Genomic DNA, 24,102 nt, shown 5'->3' with positions numbered 1-24,102 from the left:
CTCCACCGTAATAATAATATTTAGTCAGCCACCAATTGTGCAAGTTCTCCCACTTATAAAGATGAGAGCTGCCTGTAATTGACATCATAGGTAGACCACAACTATGAGAGTCACAATGAGAAAACAAATCCAGAAAATCACCTTGTCTGATTTGGAAATATTTATTTTGCAAATTATGGTGGAAAATAAGTAATTGGTCACCTAAAAACATGGAAGATTTCTGGCTCTCACAGACCTGTATCTTCTTCTTTAAGAGGCTCCTCTGGCCTCCACTCATTACCTGTAGTAATGGCAGCTGTCTGACCTTGTTATCAGTATAAAAGACACCTGTCCACAACCTCAAACAGTTACACTCCAAACTCCACAATGGTGAAGACCAAGGAGCTGTCGAAGGACACCAGAAACAAAACTGTAGCCCTGCACCAGGCTGGGAAGACTGAATCTGCAGTAGGCAAGCAGCTTGGTGTGATGAAATCAACTGTGGGAGAAATAATAAGGAAATGGAAGACATACAAGACCACTGATAATCTCCCTCGATCTGGGGCTCCACACAAGATCTCACCCCGTGGGGTCAAAATGATCACAAGAACGGTGAGCAAAAATCCCAGAACCACACGGGGGGACCTAGTGAATGACCTGCATAGAGCTGGGACCACCATAACAAAGACTACCATCAGTAACATACTACAGCGCCAGGGACTCAGATTCTGTAGTGCCAGACGTGTCCCCCTGCTTAAGCCTGTACATGTCCGGGCCCGTCTGAAGTTTGCTAGAGCGCATTTGGATTATCCAGAAGAGTATTGGGAGAATGTCATATGGTGCGATGAAACAAAAGAACTGTTTGGTGAAAACAACTCATCATGTTTGGAGGAGACAGAATGCTGAGTTGCACCCAAAGAACACCATACCTACTGTGAAGCATGGGGGTGGCAACATCATGTTTTGGGTCTGTTTCTCTGCAAAGGGACCAGGACGACTGATCCGTGTACATGAAAGAATGAATGGGGCCATGTATCGTGAGATTTTGAGTGCAAACCTCCTTCCATCAGCAAGGGCATTACAGATGAAATATGGATGGGTCTTTCATCATGATAATGAACCCAAGCACACCGCCAGGGCAACGAAGGAGTTGCTTCGTAAGAAGCATATGAAGGTCCTGGAGTGGCCTAGCCAGTCTCCAGATCTCAACCCCATAGAAAACCTTTGGAGTGATTTGAAAGTCCGTGTTTGCCAGCGACAGACCCAAAACATCAGTGCTCTAGAGGAGATCTGCATGGAGGAATGGGCCAACATACCAACAACAGTGTGTGGCAACCTTGTGAAAACTTAAAGAAAACGTTTCACCTCTGTCATTGCCAACAAAGGATAAATAACAAAATATTGAGATGAACTTTTGTTAATGACCAAATACTTATTTTCCACCATGATTTGCAAAATAAATATTTCAGACAAGGTGATTTTCTGGATTTGTTTTCTCATTGTGACTCTCATAGTCGTGGTCTACCTATGATGTCAATTACAGACCGCTCTCATCTTTATAAGTGGGAGAACTTGCACAATTGGTGGCTGACTAAAGACTTTTACTGTATTACTCCTACTACATATTGGGATAGGATCTTGGAGGTGGGAATACCCCTTTAAGTGCTATTTCTTTAGGCTCTTGTCATCCTGTACAGGTTTGGTGCTCGTCTGGTCGGACATTGTAGAGCACCTCACATGGAAACATGCGTGGTCGGTGGGAGGGATTACTACGGTGCGCATTAAAGTTTATCAGGAGGTGTCTCATTTTGTTGTGCGGCTCGGTGCCGTGGTGGTACGGCACCGCAAATTGGAGGCCCCTTCTCAGTAGTTTTTGAGGTTGGATGGTGTAACAACCCTGCTGGCATCACTGCATGGCCTCCAATTCCCCACACACCAACTTACTGCTCCAGGCCTTGCTGTGATTTCTGTCTCCTGCCAGCTCCATGCTCTGTGCCTCTTGTCTCCTATCTGCTCTGTGCATGTTTCCTGTGTGCATAGGGGCGGTGCCAGAACTCTATGGTTCTTATGGAGTCAGGGTGCACCTGTCTAATGTGTCCCTGACCAATTACCAAGAGCCCTCTAGTATTTAGGGCAGCTCCATCCGGTGGAACCTTGCCATGGAATGTGTTTACTCAGTTAGTGTCTTGCTACTGAGCTGCCAGGTCTTGCTCTGTGTTCCTCCTTCTCTGGAGGCTTTACTCCTAGCTTTGCTTGGTACGTCTCTGTCTGCTCTCCAGGAGGCAGAATATCCTGGTCTCTGTGTCTTTGTTCTAGCCTTGCTTTGTACCTGTGTATACTCTGGTGCCTGTGTCCTTGGCCCTGTCTCATACTGTTGCCCTGTCTGAACTCTGTCCTACCTTTGTCTGTCTGTCTCCTTGTCTGTGGCTTCTTTCCTTGTGTCCTCCCTGTCTGCTTGTGTTCTGCACTCTTGCGGCTCTGTTCATGCTCCGCTCTCTTGCGACTCTGACTGCGCTGTACTCTTTAGGTTCTGCCTGTGCTCCGTACTCTTGCAGTTCTGCTTGGTTCTGGTTCTGCTGTTGCAGAACCTCTTGCTGCTCTGCTACTCTTCTCCGCAGTCTTGCGGTTCTGCTCGTGCTCTGCTCTTTTGCAACTCTGCCTGCTCTGTACTCTTTAGGCTCTGCCTTTTCTCCGTACTCTTGCGGTTCTGCTTGGTTCTGGCTCTGCTGCTGCAGAACCTCTTGCTGCTCTGCTACTCTTCTTCACAGTCTTGCGCCTCTGCCTGCTCAGTACTCTTTAGGCTCTGCTTGTGCTCCATATTCTTTAGGCTCAGCTTGTGCTCCGTACTCTTGTGGTTCTGCTGCTGCAGAACCTTTCGCTGCTCTCCAGCTCTTCTCCGCAGCCTTGCGGTTCTCCTCCTGTGTGAACAGGTCCAAACCTGATCCGTCACACTCCACTCTTTCCTGTCAGTACCCGTACTTGCTCCTCCTGTGTGAACAGGTCCAAACATGTTCTGTCATACTCCACTCTTTCCTGTCAGTACCCGTACCTGCTCCTCCTGTGTGAACAGGTCCAAACCTGATCCGTCATACTCCACTCTTTCCTGTCAGTACCTGTACCTGCTCCTCCTGTGTGAACAGGTCCAAACCTGTTCCGTCATACTCCACTCTTTCCTGTCAGTACCAGTTCTAGCACCCGCTGTACCTGTTCCTTCTCACACCACACCTGCCTGCCCTGTGTCTCAGCCGTGCCTGCCTGTCCTGTGTCTCTGCCATGCCTGCCTGCTAGTGTGTCAGCCGTGCCACCATCTCCCCAAGTGGGATCAGCAGCCACAGCCAGACACCACCCTGGAGTGGCACCTGGCAGTTGCCTGCCACACAAGCCTGACCTCACCATTGGAGGCTCCAGAGAAGACCAAGGCAGCTGTCCTAGTCACACCCCTTCCAGGGTAGTCTGGTTTGTGACACAGTGGGGCCACAACCCCCTGGCTCACGCCCACCAGTCAGGGCGTGAGCATGACAGATGGAGTTCCTCTAAACTCAGTTGGCAGAGATTTTTGGGCTTTGGCACTAATGGAAGATGTTGAGAAGGCTTTAGGTCTGTGGCGGGACTTGCATACATAAAGAGTCATGCCTGCTTGCTGTGGCGGAAAAAGACAGGGTCTTGGAAGGTGGTGGACTGCCCAGAAGGACATGGGAGAACCATAAGCATGGGTGACCCCCATGTGGGGCAGTGTCATTACTGAAATTATAAGTGGGTCCCCACTGGGCTTAGGTCTCAGCGGGACATCTGGTGAGGACATCATGCAGCTGGGGGCCCTCAAGCCGGCGCGGTGCAGCATAGAGGAGCTGTGGTCACAATTCCACGCCAGCCTCCTTTTTTAGGCGGTTATACTATTTATTATTGTGATTTTGATGTTGTTTTTTGTTATTTTAATAAATGAGGTGGTTGTGGCCTTCTTACACCCAACGTCACCCAGTGGTGGTTTATTTTAGGTAGGAGGATGGGATAGGGTTAATTGTGGGGCCTCATCTTTAAGGTCGGGCCATTTAGTCATACAATTCCAGAGTCGTGCATTCCGGATGCTTTAAGGGTTTTCCCATTTCCATTTTTTTTTTCTAGAATGTATCCTCAGACTAGAGGCAGACGATGAAACTTGATGGTCGGAGGAGCTGAACCTGTCCAGCAAAACTGACCGAATTATTAAAAACACCGAGTCTACACAGACATCACATGGTGGAACAAGGGCCTATAAAAGGGTCCATGAGCACTGCGGGACGGGTCCAAGGACCCACGCGGTGACACATACCCTCCTTCATGTATGTGGGTGAGAGAGCGGCTCACTAGGATATCACCGAGAGATTACTGACCTTATTATCCAGCAGACACCCGAAGAGCAGGAGAAAGACGCCCTGCGGGGAAATGGAAGCATCGTTAGCACCCCACCACTTAACGTGTCACCAGTGAGATGACATGAGGGTATCTAGGGAAGATTAAATAGTCTGGGCTCGTGGCTGCTGTATGACGCTTCTAATGAGATCGCACGGTGGGACTGCTGTAGGGAAAAACTGGACTTCCCAATTAAAGGGTTGACTAGAATTAGGGACAAATGGCTGCTTCCTTCCAAAGATGGCGCCATCCCTGTTCTGCATCTGGAGGTTCTCTGCTTTGGTTAATTTACTTCTGCGATCCCCAGCGATCAGGTATATTACCCTGGTGACTCCGAATGCAGGTGTACACTTTCCACGCAGAGACTGGAGCAGCGGGAGAACGGGCAGAGGTGAGTATTTATTTTTTAATGTGGGGCCATTATACTGTATGCAGCACTACAGTATGTGGGGCCATTATACTGATTTCAGCACTATGTGGGGCCATTATACTGTATGGAGCACTATGTGGGACCATTATACTGTATGCAGCACTATGTGGGGCCATTATACTGTATGGAGCCGTATGTGGGGCCATTATACTGTATGGAGCACTATGTGGGGCCATTATACTGTATGGAGCAGTAAGTGGGACCATTATACTGTATGGAGTACTATGTGGAGCCATTATACTGTATGGAGCAGTAAGTGGGGCCATTATACTGTATGTTGCACTATGTGGGGCCATTATACTGTATGTTGCACTATGTGGGGCCATTATACTGTATGGAGTACTATGTGGGGCCTTTATACTGTATGGAGCAGTAAGTGGAACCATTATACTGTATGGAGCACTATGCGGGGCCATTATACTGTATGGAGCAGTAAGTGGGGCCATTATACTGTATGGAGCAGTAAGTGGGGCCATTATACTATATGGAGTACTATGTGGGGCCATTATACTGTATGGAGCAGTAAGTGGGGCCGTTATACTATATGGAGTACTATGTGGGGCCATTATACTGTATGGAGTACTATGTGGGGCCTTTATACTGTATGGAGCAGTAAGTGGAACCATTATACTGTATGGAGTACTATGTGGGACCATTATACTGTATGGAGCAGTAAGTGGGACCATTATACTGTATGGAGCAGTAAGTGGGGCCATTATACTGTATGGAGCAGTAAGTGGGGCCATTATACTGTATGGAGCACAATGTGGGGCCATTATACTGTATGGAGCACAATGTGGGGCCATTATACTGAATGGAGCAGTAAGTGGGATCATTATACTGTATGGAGCAGTAAGTGGGACCATTATACTGTATGGAGCAGTAAGTGGGGACATTATACTGTATGGAGCACTATGTGCCTCATTGTACTGTATGGAGCACTATGTGGGGCCATTATACTCTATGCAGCACTATGTGGAGCCATTATACTGTATGGAGCAGTAAGTGGGACCATTATATTGTATGGAGCAGTAAGTGGGACCATTATACTGTATGGAGCAGTAAGTGGGACCATTATACTGTATGGAGCAGTAAGTGGGACCATTATACTGTATGGAGCAGTAAGTGGGACCATTATACTGTATGGAGCAGTAAGTGGGGCCATTATACTGTATGGAGCAGTAAGTGGGGCCATTATACTGTATGGAGCAGTAAGTGGGGCCATTATACTATATGGAGTACTATGTGGGGCCATTATACTGTATGGAGTACTATGTGGGGCCTTTATACTGTATGGAGCAGTAAGTGGAACCATTATACTGTATGGAGCACTATGTGGGGCCATTATACTGTATGGAGCAGTAAGTGGGTCCATTATACTGTATGGAGCAGTAAGTGGGGCCATTATACTATATGGAGTACTATGTGGGACCATTATACTGTATGGAGCGGTAAGTGGGACCATTATACTGTATGGAGCGCTAAGTGGGACCATTATACTGTATGGAGCAGTAAGTGGGGCCATTATACTGTATGGAGCACTATGTGCCTCATTGTACTGTATGGAGCACTATGTGGGGCCATTATACTGTATGGAGCAGTAAGTGGGACCATTATACTGCATGCAGTACTATGTGGGGCCATTATACTGTTTGGAGTACTATGTGGGGCCATTATACTGCATGGAGCAGTAAGTGGGGCCATTATACTGTATGGAGCACTATGTGGGGCCATTATACTGTATGCAGCACTATGTGGGGCCATTATACTGTATGCAGCACTATGTGGGGCCATTATACTGTATGCAGCACTATGTGGGGCCATTATACTGTATGCAGCACTATGTGGGGCCATTATACTGTATGCAGCACTATGTGGGGCCATTATACTGTATGCAGCACTATGTGGGGCCATTATACTGTATGCAGCACTATGTGGGGCCATTATACTGTATGCAGCACTATGTGGGGCCATTATACTGTATGGAGGACTATTTGGGGCCGTTATACTGTATGGAGGAGTATGTGGGGCCCATTATACTGCATGGAGCAGTGTGGTGCTGATCATGACCTCATTCTTCTCATAGCTGAAATTTTCCATATATTGCATCCGATCCAGATAATCTTCCAGCTCCATGGTCTTCAAACTGACACATTGTAACGAGGACAGGAGAATTATTGGTCCTGAAAATGTGTTTCGCTCACACAGATTTAACGAGAGTGCATACAAGAAATCTTCAGCTGTGAGAACTATTAGGACTGCACAGGTTCTGATTGTTAGCTGCGATGTTTCAATATACTGACAGCAAACAGAGATCTTGAAAACGTTGAGTAGTGGGAACCCAAAGTCTTGTAGAATATTTCAGAACCATAGCTTGGTCATCCATATCTGATCAATGGAGGGCACCAACTACAGCCACAGCACCTTACATAGAGTTGTGGCTGTTCTTTATACTGCAGCTCAGTCACATGCAAAGGAATGCCAGTAAGAAGACCAGCGACAACCATGATTGCAGAGCCGTGCCTGGTGGAAAGTGAAGGAGATGGAGTAAAGAAGAGCAAATCGATTTACAGGACCCTGATCCAAGCGCTGAGTCAGGAATCTGTGGTCGCTGGATGGGAGACCTGCAAACCGCCTCCTATCTGCCGACATTCCTTGCTCCACTTTTAAATAGCCGGCCTGACATGACATAAGCATTGCGGTTTTATGCCGCAGTGCCACACCAGGCCAGCTAATAAAAAAATGAGCTGAACCAGGCAGAAGGTTGCTGGGCCCGAGTCCTGCAAATTGATTCCCTCCTCTCTAAGACTTAACACATCGGCCCCTTTATTCGTCAGATCAATGAGGGTCTGGGGTTAGGACAAGCTATTTCTATTAGGGCACAGCCAGACGGCGGTATACATCGAACCGAAATCTGCCATTAATGCACGGACTGGCTGGCTGCTCTCTTGAGACAAATGTGACAGGTGAATATAAATATATGCAGCTGTCACACTCCGCTGAGGAGAGCCTCCAGCCAGTCCGTGGAGGAGAGCCTCCAGCCAGTCCGTGGAGGAGAGCCTCCAGCCAGTCCGTGGAGGAGAGCCTCCAGCCAGTCCGTGGCGGAGAGCCTCCAGCCAGTCCGTGGAGGAGAGCCTCCAGCCAGTCCGTGGAGGAGAGCCTCCAGCCAGTCCGTGGAGGAGAGCCTCCAGCCAGTCCGTGGAGGAGAGCCTCCAGCCAGTCCGTGGAGGAGAGCCTCCAGCCAGTCCGTGGAGGAGAGCCTCCAGCCAGTCCGTGGAGGAGAGCCTCCAGCCAGTCCGTGGAGGAGAGCCTCCAGCCAGTCTGTGGATTGCGGGCAGATTTTGGTCGGTCCTTACAGTCCTAGACTAAAAAAAGTTGTAAGATGTATTTTTTTTTTAAAACTGATTTACCTGTAAAGGGTTTAGCAGATCAAAAAGGTAGTGTAGCCATTCGGCATTATGATTTGTAAGTATAGGGATCCCGACTGCCCATGTCAGGCCAAACTGTGGTGTGCAGAAGAGGACGGCCTTAGCCACTTTCTTCACCACCGCTTCATCCTCTGTCTTCCCCTCAGAAATCGATGGCCGGAGCAGTTTACGGATCACGACTATAAGAACCAGAACGTTCAATGATATGACGATGATGGTGGGGATGGTGAAGCTCATTGAGGCACCAGAATCGTTGTCCAGCCAGCATGCCTTGGTCCTCCTGTAATGATGGTGGTAGTAAGCCAAAAAGGTGCCTAAAGACACAGCCAAGGGGCAGAGATATCCCAGCACCACCGACAAAACCACAAATTCTGTCATGGTCACATGGTGAAAAACGAAAACTAATCGAAGAATTAAAGATGTTCCCTGAACCAAAGTCCAACCGAAGAAACCCAAGAGGAATAGGTGAGTGCAGAAAGTGAGGGCCACGCAAAACGTCTGCTGAACCTCAGGTTCAATGAAGCATGAAGCTAAGAAGGAGACATGGCTACCTAGAAGGAATGCGGACATGTGGAGGATGGCAACGTGCCGATGGAAGGCCATGCCATTACTGGTCCGTCTCAGCAGGAGCACTTGGATTGAGATACAAATGAGCAGGGACACTATGGACACTGGAAGTCCAATCTTAGTCATATAATCCAGAGCTGAAGAATTTGCTATACTTTCGGGTAGAGAGCCTGACATTAGAATTGAGAATGATGTCAGATGGTGGCACAGGCAACTGGTGACTCCATACTTGACTTGGGTCCTACAACCATTTGATAGCCACTTATTGAGCTGGATATCCCAGAAGACACATACTGCAGTCTGGTCACACATCCTGTTCCCACACGTGAAGGTCATGTTGACATCGGCCACGTGGTGGGTTGTATCGTTTAGCTTCAGAATGTGCATCTGTATGGCACTGGCCAAGGAGTAGGAACAGATTTGATCTCCGCTGCAGTCGTACCGGCTGTTGAAGCTTCCAGTCTTGGGTCTGTATGTCACAGAGAACATGTTCACCAGACATCTAGGGGAATAATCAGTATCATCGCCAGGCAGTGATACCGTGGTCCCTGAATCCAGGCTCAAGATCCCATTATCTTCCAGAACCTCACAGGAGGTCACAGAGCAGTGCAGGTCAAAATATCTAAAGAATAAAGTGAAGGAATGTTCTGTGGTGGCCATGCTTGATAGAAGATTCTCCAGACAGGTCAGTAGCTGAGGACCCAAGTTCTTCTCCAGACTGAGTGACGGCTCGGAGGAGATGAGATTGAGCAGCTGGTTGGTGATTACAAGCACTTTCTAGAATGGAAGAAAAAACATTTTGTACATCTGAGTCCTGGTGGTAATTAGTCATGGTAACAAAGGATTAAAAATCTATTCACTTTAGCTAGTTCTATAGATATTTTGGACTAAAAATAATTGTTGCAATTTTTATTTTATAATTGGTGGTGGGTGTGCCGTAAACGGCGGCGGATACTATACAGTGAACGGAGCTGCACAGCTCTGCAACTGAGCACTACCAACCAGGGCCGGACTGGTCATCCAGCAATTCTGGCAAATGCCTGATGGGCTGGTCCAGTCATTGGACTCATCATCTGCTATGCTGTTAACAGTATCAGCGTCCTCAGGGTGCCGTTGAGACGGAGTATCGGAGGCAGGAACAACATGAGCCTATGTTCTTTCAAATGCCAGGGCTGAGACTCACTCCCATTCGGTCCTTGTTACTGGCTGACACCGGGAAAAGCTGTTTTGTGGGGATGCAGAGTGTCGTACCCCACCGATCAGACATTAATGACCTATCCAAAGAACAGGCCATCATTGTTAAAGTCCTAGACAACCCATTTAATCCATTCTGCGGCCCGCAGTGTGCAGAGCAACCAAAAATCTGTTTGCAGTATATATGACATTAGATGACGCAGTGGAGAAGACATCCATTATTTTGCTTACTTTCACCGTGTCCTCATCTATACGCAGACTTTGTAGCTGAGCATATCTTGTGATGTTACCTAGAACATAGAGGACTAATGGAAGATCTTTCTGCTGAAACCCAGCGGAGGAGATTGTGATGAAACTGGCCAATGACTGCAGGACGCCGCCCCCCGCGGAGCTCAGGAGACCCTGGAAATGCCGATTGAGACATTACTAGATGTACTCAATGTAACACGGTCCCCAGAGGAAGGACACAGAGACCCACCTGAGAGATCTGCTCCATCAGTGCCTGCACACTGGTCCCAGTAGTAGATGGTGGATCAGATCCTGGTTCAAGACAGAATATGAGCACAACACATGGTCAGCATCAGTGGTGGAAAGCCTAAAGATTGCAAAGTCATGGAAAAGATCTGTAAATCACCCCCTCTGGCCAAACCAAGGAGGACACCCGTAAAGCTGCACTTGTCTGCTCTGAGCACCATCTATGGGACATCAGTGTGCTTCTATAGTGTGTGGTGAGATAGACAATCTGTCATTGTGGTCTCTTTCTCTTCTCCTATATGGGTGGCAGGTCTCCTACACCCAGGACAGTCACAGAGACCATCTTTCACTGGGGGCAGCAAACAAGTCAAAATGTTTCCTCTACTTATCTGCTAGCCAGTAACATGGTTGTTGCTCATTACACAGACCCTCTGTAACTGATCCTGACCCTCTGTAACTGACCCAGGACCTCTGTAACTGACCCAGGCCCTCTGTAACTTACACAAACCATCTGTAACTGACCCTGGCTCTCTGTAACTTACCCTGACCCTCTGTAACCGATCCTGACCCTCTAACTGACCCTGACCCTCTGTAACTGGCAATCACTCTCTGTAACTGATCCTGACCCTCTGTAATTGACACAGGCCCTCTGTAACTAACTTTGACCCTCTGTAGCTGACTCTAACCTTCTGTAACTGACATAGACCATCTGTAACTGACCCTGGCTCTCTGTAACTGACCCTCTGTAACTGACCCTGGCCCTCTGTAACTGACCCTGGCCCTCTGTAACTGACCCTGGCCCTCTGTAACTGACCCTGACCCTCTGTAACTGACCCTAGATCTCTGCAACTGACCCTGACCCTCTGTAACTGACCCTTACCCTCTGTAACTGACCCTGACCCTTTGTAACTGATCCTGACCCTCTGTAACTGACACAGGCCCTCTGTAACTAACTTTGACCCTCTGTAACTGACCCTGGCCCTCTGTAACTGATCCTGACCTTCTGTAATTGACCCTGACCCTCTGTAACTGACCCTGACCCTCTGTAACTGACCCTGACCCTCTGTAACTGACCCTAGCTCTCTATAACTGACCCTGACCCTCTGTAACTGATCCTGACCCTCTGTAACTGATCCTGACCCGCTGTAACTGACACAGACCATCTGTAACTGACCCTGACCCTCTGTAACTGGCACTCACTCTCTGTAACTGATCCTAGCTCTCTGTAACTGACCCTGACCCTCTGTAACTGATCCTGACCCTCTGTAACTGACTCAAGCTCTCTGTATCTGACCCTCTGTAACTGTCACAGACCATCTGTAACTGACCCTGACCCTCTGTAACTGACCCTGACCCTCTGTAACTGGCACTCACTCTCTGTAACTGACCCTGACCCTCTGTAACTGACCCTGACCCTCTGTAACTGACCCTGACCCTCTGTAACTGGCACTCACTCTCTGTAACTTACACAGACCATCTGTAACTGACCCTGACCCTCTGTAACTGATCCTGACCCTCTGTAATTGACCCTGACCCTCTGTAACTGACCCTGACCCTCTGTAACTGACCCTAGCTCTTTGTAACTGATCCTGACCCTCTGTAACTGATCCTGACCCTCTGTAACTGATCCTGACCCTCTGTAACTGATCCTGACCCTCCATAACTGACACAGACCATCTGTAACTGACCCTTACCCTCTGTAACTGACTCTGACCCTCTGTAACTGGCACTCACTCTCTGTAACTTATCCTGACCATCTGTAACTGACCCTGACCCTCTGTAACTGACCCTGACCCTCTGTAACTGGCACTCACTCTCTGTAACTTATCCTGACCCTCTGTAACTTACACAGACCATCTGTAACTGACCCTGACCCTCTGTAACTGATCCTGACCCTCTGTAATTGACCCTGACCCTCTGTAATTGACCCTGACCCTCTGTAACTGACCCTAGCTCTTTGTAACTGATCCTGACCCTCTGTAACTGATCCTGACCCTCTGTAACTGATCCTGACCCTCCGTAACTGACACAGACCATCTGTAACTGACCCTTACCCTCCATAACTAACCCTGACCCTCTGTAATTGACCCTCTCCTTCTTCAGCAGACCTTGGCCCTCTGTAAATGACCTTGGCCGTTTGTAACTGATATTCAGCAAAAAATCAGAAAATGTAACTGATCATAATAAACCTTCCCAATGAGGTACGATTATTTCCCTTGACCTGCTGAAATTTAAAGTCAAACATAACTTTTAATAAATAGCTAAAACGTTATCAGCCAATGTGTACTCAAGACAGACAAACAGTAATTTTACAAAGTGCAAGTGCTCATGTTCAGCAGTGCTCAAATTAGAAGATTGGTTTGGTCTCACCAACACAGTTTCTCACTTCTCTCCGTTGCAGATCGACAATTGAAAAGAAGAGGGGCGATTTTTAGTCTGAGTAATGGGGGATAGAAAAAAGGGGGCGGGTATGTTCCAGTTTCTTTAACACTCCTTGTCATGCCCCTGCATTACTCCTGCCCTGACAAGGGTAGTACCCAAGTATAAACCTGTTCACCAGTTACCCATAATGAAAGTGTAGCTACGACAAGGAGTATTCAAGGGATCGGAACATACCCTCCCCCTTTTTTCTATCCCCATTTCTCAGAAAGACTAAATATCGCCCCTCTTCTTTTCAATGGTCGATCTGCAACGGAGAGGAGGAGTGAGAAACTGTGTTGGTGAGACCAAACCAATCTTCTAATTGGAGCACTGCTGAACATGAGCACTTGCACTTTGTAAAATTACTGTTTGTCTTGTGTACACATTGGCTGATAACGTTTTAGGTAATTATTAAAAGTTATATTTTAATTTATTTCCCGTGACCTGCTGAAATTCTGTTTTTAACTGACCTTGACCCTCTGTAACCAACCTTGACCATCTGTAACTGACCTTGACCCTCTGTATCTGACCTTGACCCTCTGTATCTGACCTTGACCCTCTGTATCTGACCTTGACCCTCTGTATCTGACCTTGACCCTCTGTATCTGACCTTGACCCTCTGTATCTGACCTTGACCCTCTGTATCTGAGTCTAGCCCTCTGTAACTGACCTTGGCCCTCTATATCTGAGTCTAGCCCTCTGTAACTGACCTTGGCCCTCTGTAACTGACACAGACTCTCTGTAAGTGATACAATGGTTGGAACAGACAATTAAATCCTAGACAAGTGGACTGAATGTGAGTCCATGTAGGGTCTGGAAGTACATAAATCTCACAGGTCTTCATCTTCTTCTGGCAGTGCTATTGCCTGGCAATAAAATACAATGGCATATAGAAGCATACAGTGCAAAACAATATTGCAAAATCATAGGGGCAACACGTCCGACATAATAAAAGCCCAACTGGTAGGAGGGAGGCTACTGATCTACTCACTGTCACTGGTTGTAGAGGTGTCCAAGGTGAAGACTGACGAGGACAACGTTTCTCCCGGTGTTGTACCTCCCAGTGTTGTACCTCCGAGGGTACTAATGGCCACTGATGAACTATTGGTGGATGATGGCGTTGTAGTTAACGTTGTGGATGATGGCGTTGTGGTTAATGTTGTGGATGTTGGAGTTGTGGTTAACGTTATGGATGTTGAAGATGTGGTTAACGTTGTGGATGATGGCGTTGTGGTTAACGTTGTGGATGATGGCGTTGTGGTTAACGTTGTGGTTGATGGCGTTGTGGTTAACGGCGTTGTGGTTAATGTTGTGGATGTTGGAGTTGTGGATGATGGCGTTGTGGTTAACGTTGTGGATGATGGCGTTGTGGTTAACGTTGTGGATGTTGGAGTTGTGGTTAACGTTGTGGATGATGGCGTTGTGGTTAACGTTGTGGATGATGGCGTTGTGGTCAATGATGTTGTCGTGGATGAGCCATTGGTTGTGGATGATGAGGCTCGCCCTGATGTTGATGTATTAGGAGTTGTACTTGACACTGTGGGAGTTGTAGTCACAGAGGTTGATGTCCCCGAGGCTGCGGAGAAAGAACCTGGGATTATACCTCTTATCTTCATGCATAGTGGGGTAACTGACATCTGCAGACCCTCCACCTCCCATGTGTCCTTATAATACTGGGGTCTTCTAATGCGGCGGAGAGACCTTGGAACCCATGGAGACATCGGTGCCGGCTGTGACTGCAGCCCCTCCACCCCGAATGGTTGGGACTTACTTGGAGCATTGCAGTACACCTGTGTGTACCCGCTGTAGTACGTCCAGGAGGGCGTGCAGTAGATGGACGCCAACAGCGTCCCTATGGCATCATTAGGATTGATAAGGCAGAGAGAGTAGCTTTTATTAGAGGAGTACACAGGACTGCACTCAGTGAGCCCAACGATGCCTACAATAAACCAGAGACACATTGACATTCGGCCTCGGCGGAGGATAGATGATACAGCAATATAGGACATGGAAGGAGACTGTACCTGGTCCAGCGCAGAATCCCCAGAGGACGTCCATGTCCACGTTGGCGCTGCGCCCGCACCAGTAAAAGTGCATCCCCCCGTCACTGGTGCATTGATTATAGACCACACCATTAAACGTAAATGGAAAAGTGCAAAGACCAAAATACACAGATGGCGCCGGATACACAACTAAACATGGAGAAAAATCACATAGAAATCAGAAGGGCTTCTCGAGAAAGTGGAAAACGAGTTCAATTCGGGTCCACGTGCAGCCCCCCATAGGGACGACTAATGGGACCCCATATACAGACTCAGCAGAGGGATTCATGTATACAGAAAAATAAAATCTCCCCCCTGTATGATTGATAGCAGCGGTGGCCCCCAGTGAGAACGTAGCGTGATGGGGGTCCAGTCACCAATGGCATGTTACCAGAGAGCTCCCTAATCCGCAGGGCTCCCAGACCATCCGTCACTGGGGACACGAGCCATCTCTATTACACACTGCGGGGACACGATCCCCGGTCGCCATCTCTATTACACACTGCGGGGACACGATCCCCGGTCGCCATCTCTATTACACACTGCGGGGACACGATCCCCGGTCGCCATCTCTATTACACACTGCGGGGACACGATCCCCGGTCGCCATCTCTATTACACACTGCGGGGACACGATCCCCGGTTGCCATCTCTATTACACACTGCGGGGACACGATCCCCGGTCGCCATCTCTATTACACACTGCGGGGACGCGATCCCCGGTCGCCATCTCTATTACACACTGTGGGGACGCGATCCCCGGTCGCCATCTCTATTACACACTGCCGGGACGCGATCCCCGGTCGCCATCTCTATTACACACTGCGGGGACGCGATCCCCGGTCGCCATCTCTATTACACACTGCCGGGACACGATCCCCGGTCGCCATCTCTATTACACACTGCCGGGACACGATCCCCGGTCGCCATCTCTATTACACACTGCCGGGACACGATCCTCGGTCGCCATCTCTATTACACACTGCCGGGACACGATCCTCGGTCGCCATCTCTATTACACACTGCCGGGACACGATCCCCGGTCGCCATCTCTATTACACACTGCGGGGACACGATCCTCGGTCGCCATCTCTATTACACACTGCCGGGACACGATCCTCGGTCGCCATCTCTATTACACACTGCCGGGACACGATCCCCGGTCGCCATCTCTATTACACACTGCGGCGATGTGGTAGGGGGCCAGATTGGGGGGTGGTCCACTGCTTACCACGACCGGACGATGCAAAGACGAGACGGAGGCAGAATTCAGTTGTAACAGATCCGGGTTTATTTGCCGTCCTCCTGACGACCTTAGCCATGCACCGCAGTTCCTTTACAGCTCTCCGTTTCCAGGCCGGTTCCCGACTAGCCTAGCCTCTCTGGAACCCCAACCAGTCCTATTTATCCCCTCTCTCACTGTGAATTCCCCTCCTGGGTTCCTATCTCCCCGCCCCCCATGACTAAGCAGTTTCTATAGCCCTAAGCTGATGTTAAGTCCTGAACTACACTCCCCCCTGCCATCTTGTGGTCAAATTTCGGTACTGCACTCCCTTTTCTGTCTCTCCCTGCTGTTACCTTTCTGTCATTGCCAATCTTCGTCTGTAGTGCACAAACCGTCCCCTCTTACTTCCAGTCAAGTCTGTCCGTTAAGTCACCTTCCCCACACGGACACGATCCCTGGTCGCCATCTCTATTACATACTCCAAGTGCTCAGAGGTGACCACCTGTTAGAGCAGCAGTCTGTGCCCCAGAGCTGCGCTTCCTGCTCTATCTGGGGACAGACGTGCAGGATCTTATGTAACTCTGGGTCTACGCTGGGGATATAGATATTCAGTACCTGATCTCCGGCCGCGGCCTCCGAACTTCTGCTGGATGTTCTCCCACGGATCAGAGCCCACCTGCCAAAGCCAAGAAAGACAGAATGAGCGTGGAGGTCGCCACCAGTCCATTTCCTACAGACGCCCCGGTGGGCTCCTATTTCACTTTTTCCTTTTTTGCCTTTGAAGACCTAAAACTTTTTTATTGTTTGGAGTTGTATCGGGGTTTCTTCTTTTCGGGTACGAGCCGTACTTTGTATCATTACCATTTTTTGGTTTATATGACTTTCTGATCCTTTTTTATTCCATTGTTTAGGAAGTAATGTCAGTGGTCTGATCGCATCAGTTACTCAGGTGCTGGCTGTACAGCATTGTATGGAGTGAGTGCAGCTCCTGAGCCTGCACACATACATGTACAGCACAGCTGGCCCCAGCGTTGTATGGAGTGAGCACAGCTCCTGAGCCCGCACACATACATGTCCAGCACAGCTAGCCCCAGCTTTGTATGGAGTGAGCGCAGCTCCTGAGCCCGCACACATACATGTCCAGCACAGCTGGCCCCAGCTTTGTATGGAGTGAGCGCAACTCCTGAGCCCGCACACATACATGTCCAGCACAGCTGGCCCCAGCTTTGTATGGAGTGAGTGCAGCTCCTGAGCCCGCACACATACATGTCCAGCACAGCTGGCCCCAGCGTTGTATGTAGTGAGCGCAGCTCCTGAGCCCGCACACATACATGTACAGCACAGCTGGCCCCAGCGTTGTATGGAGTGAGCGCAGCTCCTGAGCCCGCACACATACATGTCCAGCACAGCTGGCCCCAGCGTTGTATGGAGTGAGCGCAACTCCTGAGCCCGCACACATACATGTCCAGCACAGCTGGCCCCAGCGTTGTATGGAGTGAGCGCAACTCCTGAGCCCGCACACATACATGTCCAGCACAGCTGGCCCCAGCGTTGTATGGAGTGAGCGCAACTCCTGAGCCTGCACACATACATGTCCAGCACAGCTGGCCCCAGCGTTGTATGGAGTGAGCGCAGCTCCTGAGCCCGCACACAAACATGTCCAGCAGGCGGATGCCCCTCGTTGACTCCCAGGCAGAGTACCGCCAGATCCTGGCACTGTCCCTGCTCCTCACATGGCACTGTATGAGGAAGCATTGACTACTACACCTGTCCACACAAATAACCCTCATCATCATCCATTCCCCTACTCCGGCCCTTTGCTTGTATCTGTGGCCTGGAGCCTGTGCCGTATCCCGTGCACCCTGCTCCCCTAATTACCCGTATCTCTAGTTACCCGCGGAGCAGGATCGGGTGTATTCTTTACATACAGACATTGACATATAATACAGGACGATGGATGCAGTGCAGGAATCCTAAACCATTCAAATCTTGGCCGGTCCTTCTGTGGAGACATTTGCAAATGAAAATATGGAAAGCCGGACATATAGTGGGAGATGTAGGGGAATGCGTGAATATTCCTCCTGGAAAGTTCTGTTTAACAATCTAGAGTTTTTGGTCTTTTCGGATTATGATTTGGCCTCATACGATATATTCCTTCTTCCTATCACCAGGGAATATCACTGGATTATCTCCACATAATCACAGATCTCCAGCCGCAGCCGGTGTAGCAGGCCATAGTATACCCCGAGTACCGACTATACCCCAGGGTAGGCTGATTATACCCCGGGTATATTATGGCCTAGGCCATTTCATACCCCCTCATGCCAGAATATACCTGTCATGGGGCAGTTGAGGGAAAACGGGACAAGGAACCTGGGACCCTGAACTGCCCCTCAGGCTAAACGGGTGCCCTGACTTTCCTTAACTTGGTGGTACACTTAATGGTAGTGAGGCCCCAGTCTCTGACCTGTCCCTATCTCCTGTTTAGCCCCAGGAGGTGAGACAGGGAAAACCGTGAACTGTACCACAAACCAAATGAAAGATAATATAGACACCTCGGGGTTCAATAAACTAAAAAACAAAACTTAGCTTTCTCTCCTGCAATGCACCAAGCAGCAGAGTAAGGCTCCATGTGATGGTGTGATATGTTATGTATATATCATTTTGTGTATATTTCTATTTCACTGATTTTCATAGTGTTTTTCTTGTTGCCTTGTATGTCTATAGCCTGACTGTATCTGTCTCTTGATGACCCCCTGCAGTTCCTTAATCCCCAAGGCTCCTTTGTCTCCTCAACCTGTCTGACTACCCCTGGACATAAGGAGGGGGTTGGCAAGGACAGAAACTGTACACAAGGATGGGGGTGGGGAGGAGAGGAGGTGGACAAGTCAGTTCCTGTGTCAAGAGCTTCGTGAAGACTGCACCCCAGAGAGAAGGACCCATTTTATCCTCTGGTGCTAGAGTTTTGGACTCTCATCTCCAAGGACATTTTATCCTGTTACTGGACTGCATTCTTGTTCTGGACTATTGCATCCTCAGTGTGGTGGATTGTTTATGGACCTTCTAATTTTGCCTGTAATAAAGGTTTTGGGATTGTTCACACTTCCCTCGCTGTTGATTATGTGATACCGGAGAAGGACCCTGTGACAACTGGTGCCAACAGTGGGATCAACAGAGCGTCACCCAATGGAGAACCACCCACAGAGCGAGTACAGAAATTGGACTGTATCTAGTTTACAGGAGAGAGCCAGAGACCTGGGCCTGAACTACCAGGGACTGACTAAAGAGGCCTTCATCGATCTACTGGTGGGCACTAGCCCGGCCACCTCCTCCCAGATGTCTGAAGGACGAGCACTGGAGACAGGGATCCCCATCCAGAAAAGGCAGTGGTTGGTGTGGTATGAAGAAGAGATGGCGGTTCTGGGCCCCGGCGTCTCTCAGGAGTACAAGGAGGAGGCTGCCCACCGGGCACAGCGGAGACAGGAAGCAATGGAGCTTGAAAAAGGGAGTAACGCAATGTGGAGTGTAACCCCAACAATCCGGGAGCCTGTATGGATCACCCGGACAGAGTTTAAGCCATTTGATGAGGCTTCTGGAGATGTGGAGGGGTTCTTCAAAGACTTTGAGCAGCAGTGTGCTGTGATGGAGGTGCCCCACTCTAGCTGGATGCGTTTGTTAGTGGGGCTCCTGAACGGTAGCATGGCGGGGGCTTACCGAACCATTGATGCACTGCGGAATCGGGATTATAACACTGTAAAGCGGACTATCCTGGATTACCATGCTATCACCCCGGACTCATATAGGGCCAAGTTCGGAGACCTCCCATGCACCACGGGGGCAGAGACGTATCTAGGCTTCCTGGTACCCGGGGCAAGAATTTGGTTCGGCGCCCCCCCCCCCCCCCAAGTACATATGCGACTTGCACACTTAGCCATGTACCCACGAGCTGCTCTCCCTAATGCTCTCAATGTTCAGTAAAAAAACTGAGAAGCTCATTGTCACAGGACCATAACTATGAAAATCGCATATGAGTGAAGTGTCTGTGTGATGACACTGGAACCTGCAGAGCTGAATCCTGACATTGCAGCTTCTGAATTCTCACAATGAATGCACTGCACACTTTTAGGATTCTCCCTTGCCGATATACAGTCATGTCAGCACAAGTATGTGATTTATATACTTCTGGCCACATTCCGACTAGACGTGCCCGGCCTCGCTCCGTTCATTTTCATTGAGTGAGGCCACACATGTCTAGTCAGCATGTGACCGCATGTATGTAAATTACCGGCACGAGAGAATCCTGACAGCGTTCAGTGAGCACTGTGAGAATTCAGAAGTCTGCAGTCACATAGAAAGACAGCAGACTCAGCACAGACCTGGACAACACCTTTAATGCTCCTAACAAATAAAAACATGAGAATTAGTCAGTAGCACAAATAATATATACATTCAGGTACCTTATAGATGACGTCGTCTCTGCAGTCGTTCTTTTCTTCTTCTTGTCCTGACCCCATGATGAGTTTTCTCATCCACAGCCGTCTCTGCAGACTTCCGTCTTCTCCGGTCTTCTGCAGCAAATCTTCACACGATGCCCTTAAAGATAGAAGTGTCATTATAATGCCCCTAAATACAAATATCTGCAATATACTGTCGCCTCACGCTATTCCCCTCCCTCCTCATACTGTCTCCTCATATATTTACCCCCTCACTCTCTATACTGTCTGCTCACACATATCCCCGACTCCCCATACTGTGTCCACACACATTCACCCGTTCGCACCCCTTACTGTCTGCACCCATCCCCCATACTGTTTCCTCATACATACGCTTCATTTTGTGTCCTCAAATCTCCCCACACACATTAAATACCATCCCCACTCCAAATCCCCCCCCATCCCCAATCCCCCCACACATTATGTACCCCCACTCCAAATCCCCCCACACATTAACCCCCATCCCCACTCATTAACCCCTCCACACATTAACCCCCATCTCCACTCATTAATCCCCCCACTCAGTAACCCCCATCCAACCCCCATCTCCACTAATTAACTCCCACACTCATTAACCCCATCTCCACTCATTAACCCCCCAATCATTAACCCCCATCACCACATCAATCCCATCTCCACACATTAACCCCCATCTCCACACATTAACCCCCATACATTAACCCCCATCCCCACATTAACCCCCATCTCCACCCATTAACCCCCATCTCCACTCATTAACCCCCATCCATTAACCCCCATATCCACTCATTAACCCCCATACATTAACCCCCATCCCCACATTAACCCCCATCTCCACTCATTAACCCCCATACATTAACCCCCATCCCCACTTTAACCACCATCTCCACTCATTAACCCCCTGGCCCCATCCCCACATTAACCCCCATCTCCTATCTTCGGTGGTTCTTCAGCTCCACAGAGGAGCACACTTACCACCAGCGTTCGCTCTGGGCGCCGGGGAGTGACGTCAGCAGCGTGATCACATGACCTGATCACTCTGCTGACGTCGCTCTGACGGCGGTCAGAGCTTCAATTGTACTGGCGTCTGTATAGACGCCAGTACAATTGCTGCCTGGGAGTCGGCGCGGCCTCCTCTGCGTCGGCTGTCAGCTTGACAGCTGACACAGAGAACAGCCGACACACAGGACAGTGGGCGGCAGAACGCAGCCGCCGGGGGGAGACTCTGCCGACCGCTGCAAGGCTGCCGGGTAGCCCGACTGCGCCCCCCTGCTGCCTGCGCCCGGGGCAACTGCCCCGGCTGCCCCCCCTGGATACGCCACTGCACGGGGGATTGTTTAGGATGTATGCACATAAGATGTCCGAGGCATGTCGGAGATGGCTGGAAGCAGAAAACGCCTTTACTGTGGAAGATGTTATACAGGCGTTCCTTAAAGAACAATTTCTTGCCAAGTGCCCTGCAGAGGTACGGGAATGGGTCCGGGAGCGCATGCCGTGTACCGTGGATAGAGCTGCAGCCCTGGCCGATGGAGCCCTTACTATCCGGCCGCAATGGAGGAGGCTTCTGGACAATGAACCACGGCCTGCTCCCGCGCCCCGTCCCCCTCCAATTATATCTGCCCTTCCACCTAGTCACAAGCCGATGACAATCACGCCTCACAATCCTAGGCCCCAACAGTTCCGACCACGACCTGGGGGTATCACAGAGAGGAGGTGTTATGGGTGTGGGCAACCTGGACATTTGCAGTCTGGCTGTCCCTCCAGGATTCGGAGGGAGCCCCACGCAGCCCCACCTCATCCAGTACACTCCACCACACCTGAGGAAGAGCTACCACCACCCCCACCAGAGTGGACCACCGACCACGGCACCATAGATACCCCTCCTGGAGTGTACGGACTCCGGCCTCTGTCCTTTAGCTACTCAGAGCGACGGCAACGCCACCTGCAGGATGTCTTTATTGATGGATACAAAGTGTCAGGATTTAGAGACACGGGGGCATTCCTGACTATCGCTGACCCCGGTGTGGTTCGACCCGAGGCAATTTACCAGGGTCCGGGAATTCCCATTGTCCTGGCGGGCGGCCCGCAAATATATACAGCGAGCTTCTGTGCGTTTGGATTATGGTTGTGGAGAAAAACTGTGTTGGATTGGAGTTATGGGAGGACTTCCTGCAGATATCCTCCTTAGGAACGACATTGGGGAGTTACAGTGCCAATTTGTGGGAGCAGTCACCCGACTACAGGCCCTTCAAGCACTACGTCATCCGGACCCCACCGGGGAGCAACTACCACGAACCGCATCAGAGTCGGTAAGCAATACTTTCGCTGCTACTACATTGTGAGAGTCTTGGGACAGAGAGGAGTTTAGGAGAGAAATAGAGGGTGACACTACCTTAGCAGCCCTTAGGCGAAAGGCAGAAACTGGGCACATGGGAGATAATGGGGATGGCTTCACTCGAGAAAACGGACTGTATTATCATGTAACAAAGGGCAGTGACCAGGGCAACCCTGACGCAACGACCAGGCAACTCATTGTCCCTCAGAAGTACAGGTCACAGCTACTTCAACTGGCCCATGACATCCCCTTGGCTGGGCATCAAGGGAGAAAAAGGACTGAAAAGAGACTCCCCCAAAGTTTTTACTGGCCGGGCGTCTCGCAGTCGGTAGCCCATTATTGCCGCACCTGCGATGTGTGCCAGCGAATGCGGCATCCAGGAGCTCGACATAAGGTACCCCTGCAATCCCTGCCCATAATTGAGGAACCATTCCAACATGTAGCTGTTGACATCATAGGTCCTCTGGCCCACCCCAGCAGGTCAGGGAAAAAATATATCCTGACCGTGGTGGACTATGCCACTAGGTATCCTGAAGCTGTGGCCCAGTCCAGTATTACAGCAGTAAAGGTAGCCGAGGCCCTTGTTACCATCTTTACCCGGGTAGGGTTTCCTAGTGAAATATTGTCGGATCCAGGCACTCAGTTCATGTCAGATCTGGTCCAGTCCCTATGGCATACCTGTGCTGTTCGAGCCATTCGCACCACCTCATACCACCCGCAGACCAACGGACTATGTGAACGCTGTAATGGAACCCTAAAAAATATGGTGAGGGATTTTGTTGACATTGAGAAAGACTGGGAAAAGTATCTGCCACATCTCCTCTTCGCCTATCGGGAGGTTCCCCAAGAGTCCACAGGGTTCTCTCCCTTCGAACTACTGTTTAGCCGGAAGGTCCGTGGGCCTCTCACTCTTCTGAAAGAACATTTGGAGGGAGACATCTCAGATACCGGAATGCCCATCGTTCCCTATGTTCTAGAGCTCAGAGACCGTCTCGCCCAGCTAGCTACCTTCGCTAAAGAACATCAGCGAATGGCCCAGTCCAGACAAAAAACCTGGTATGACCGTAATGCTAGGAACCGGGAATTTATGGAAGGACAGCAAGTGCTCATGATTACTGCTTCCCCTGCCAACAAGCTTCAAGCAGT

General features: G+C 49.7%; 1 protein-coding gene across 3 annotated transcripts in view; it reads right to left on the bottom strand.

The window, feature by feature from the left end:
• Positions 1–21,649, bottom strand: part of LOC141074359 (adhesion G-protein coupled receptor F3-like) — a 33,313-nt gene extending 11,664 nt beyond the window's left edge. The window contains exons 1-10 of one of the 3 annotated variants that reach the window (XM_073562006.1): positions 21,597–21,649; positions 20,607–20,742; positions 16,765–16,825; positions 14,907–15,074; positions 14,654–14,821; positions 13,874–14,458; positions 10,466–10,527; positions 10,219–10,389; positions 8,209–9,570; positions 4,350–4,391 (exon numbers count right to left, since the gene is read on the bottom strand). In XM_073562006.1, coding sequence (XP_073418107.1) covers positions 4,350–4,391; positions 8,209–9,570; positions 10,219–10,389; positions 10,466–10,527; positions 13,874–14,458; positions 14,654–14,821; positions 14,907–15,074; positions 16,765–16,825; positions 20,607–20,678 — 2,691 coding nt within the window. In that variant the 5' untranslated portion in view covers positions 20,679–20,742; positions 21,597–21,649. Of the gene's footprint in view, positions 1–4,349; positions 4,392–8,208; positions 9,571–10,218; positions 10,390–10,465; positions 10,528–13,873; positions 14,459–14,653; positions 14,822–14,906; positions 15,075–16,764; positions 16,826–20,606; positions 20,778–21,596 lie in introns of those variants that run through there. The other 2 variants (XM_073562005.1, XM_073562007.1) reach the window with 2 other exon arrangements.
• Between the last annotated feature and the right edge of the window lie 2,453 nt (positions 21,650–24,102).

The sequence above is a fragment of the Dendrobates tinctorius genome, unplaced genomic scaffold (genome assembly GCF_039654945.1).
Source record: "Dendrobates tinctorius isolate UK_male_01 unplaced genomic scaffold, ASM3965494v1 ptg000332l, whole genome shotgun sequence".
Lineage (NCBI taxonomy): Eukaryota > Metazoa > Chordata > Amphibia > Anura > Dendrobatidae > Dendrobates > Dendrobates tinctorius.
Note: the sequence above shows the minus strand (reverse complement) of the source record. Positions and strands in the feature narration are given on the sequence as shown.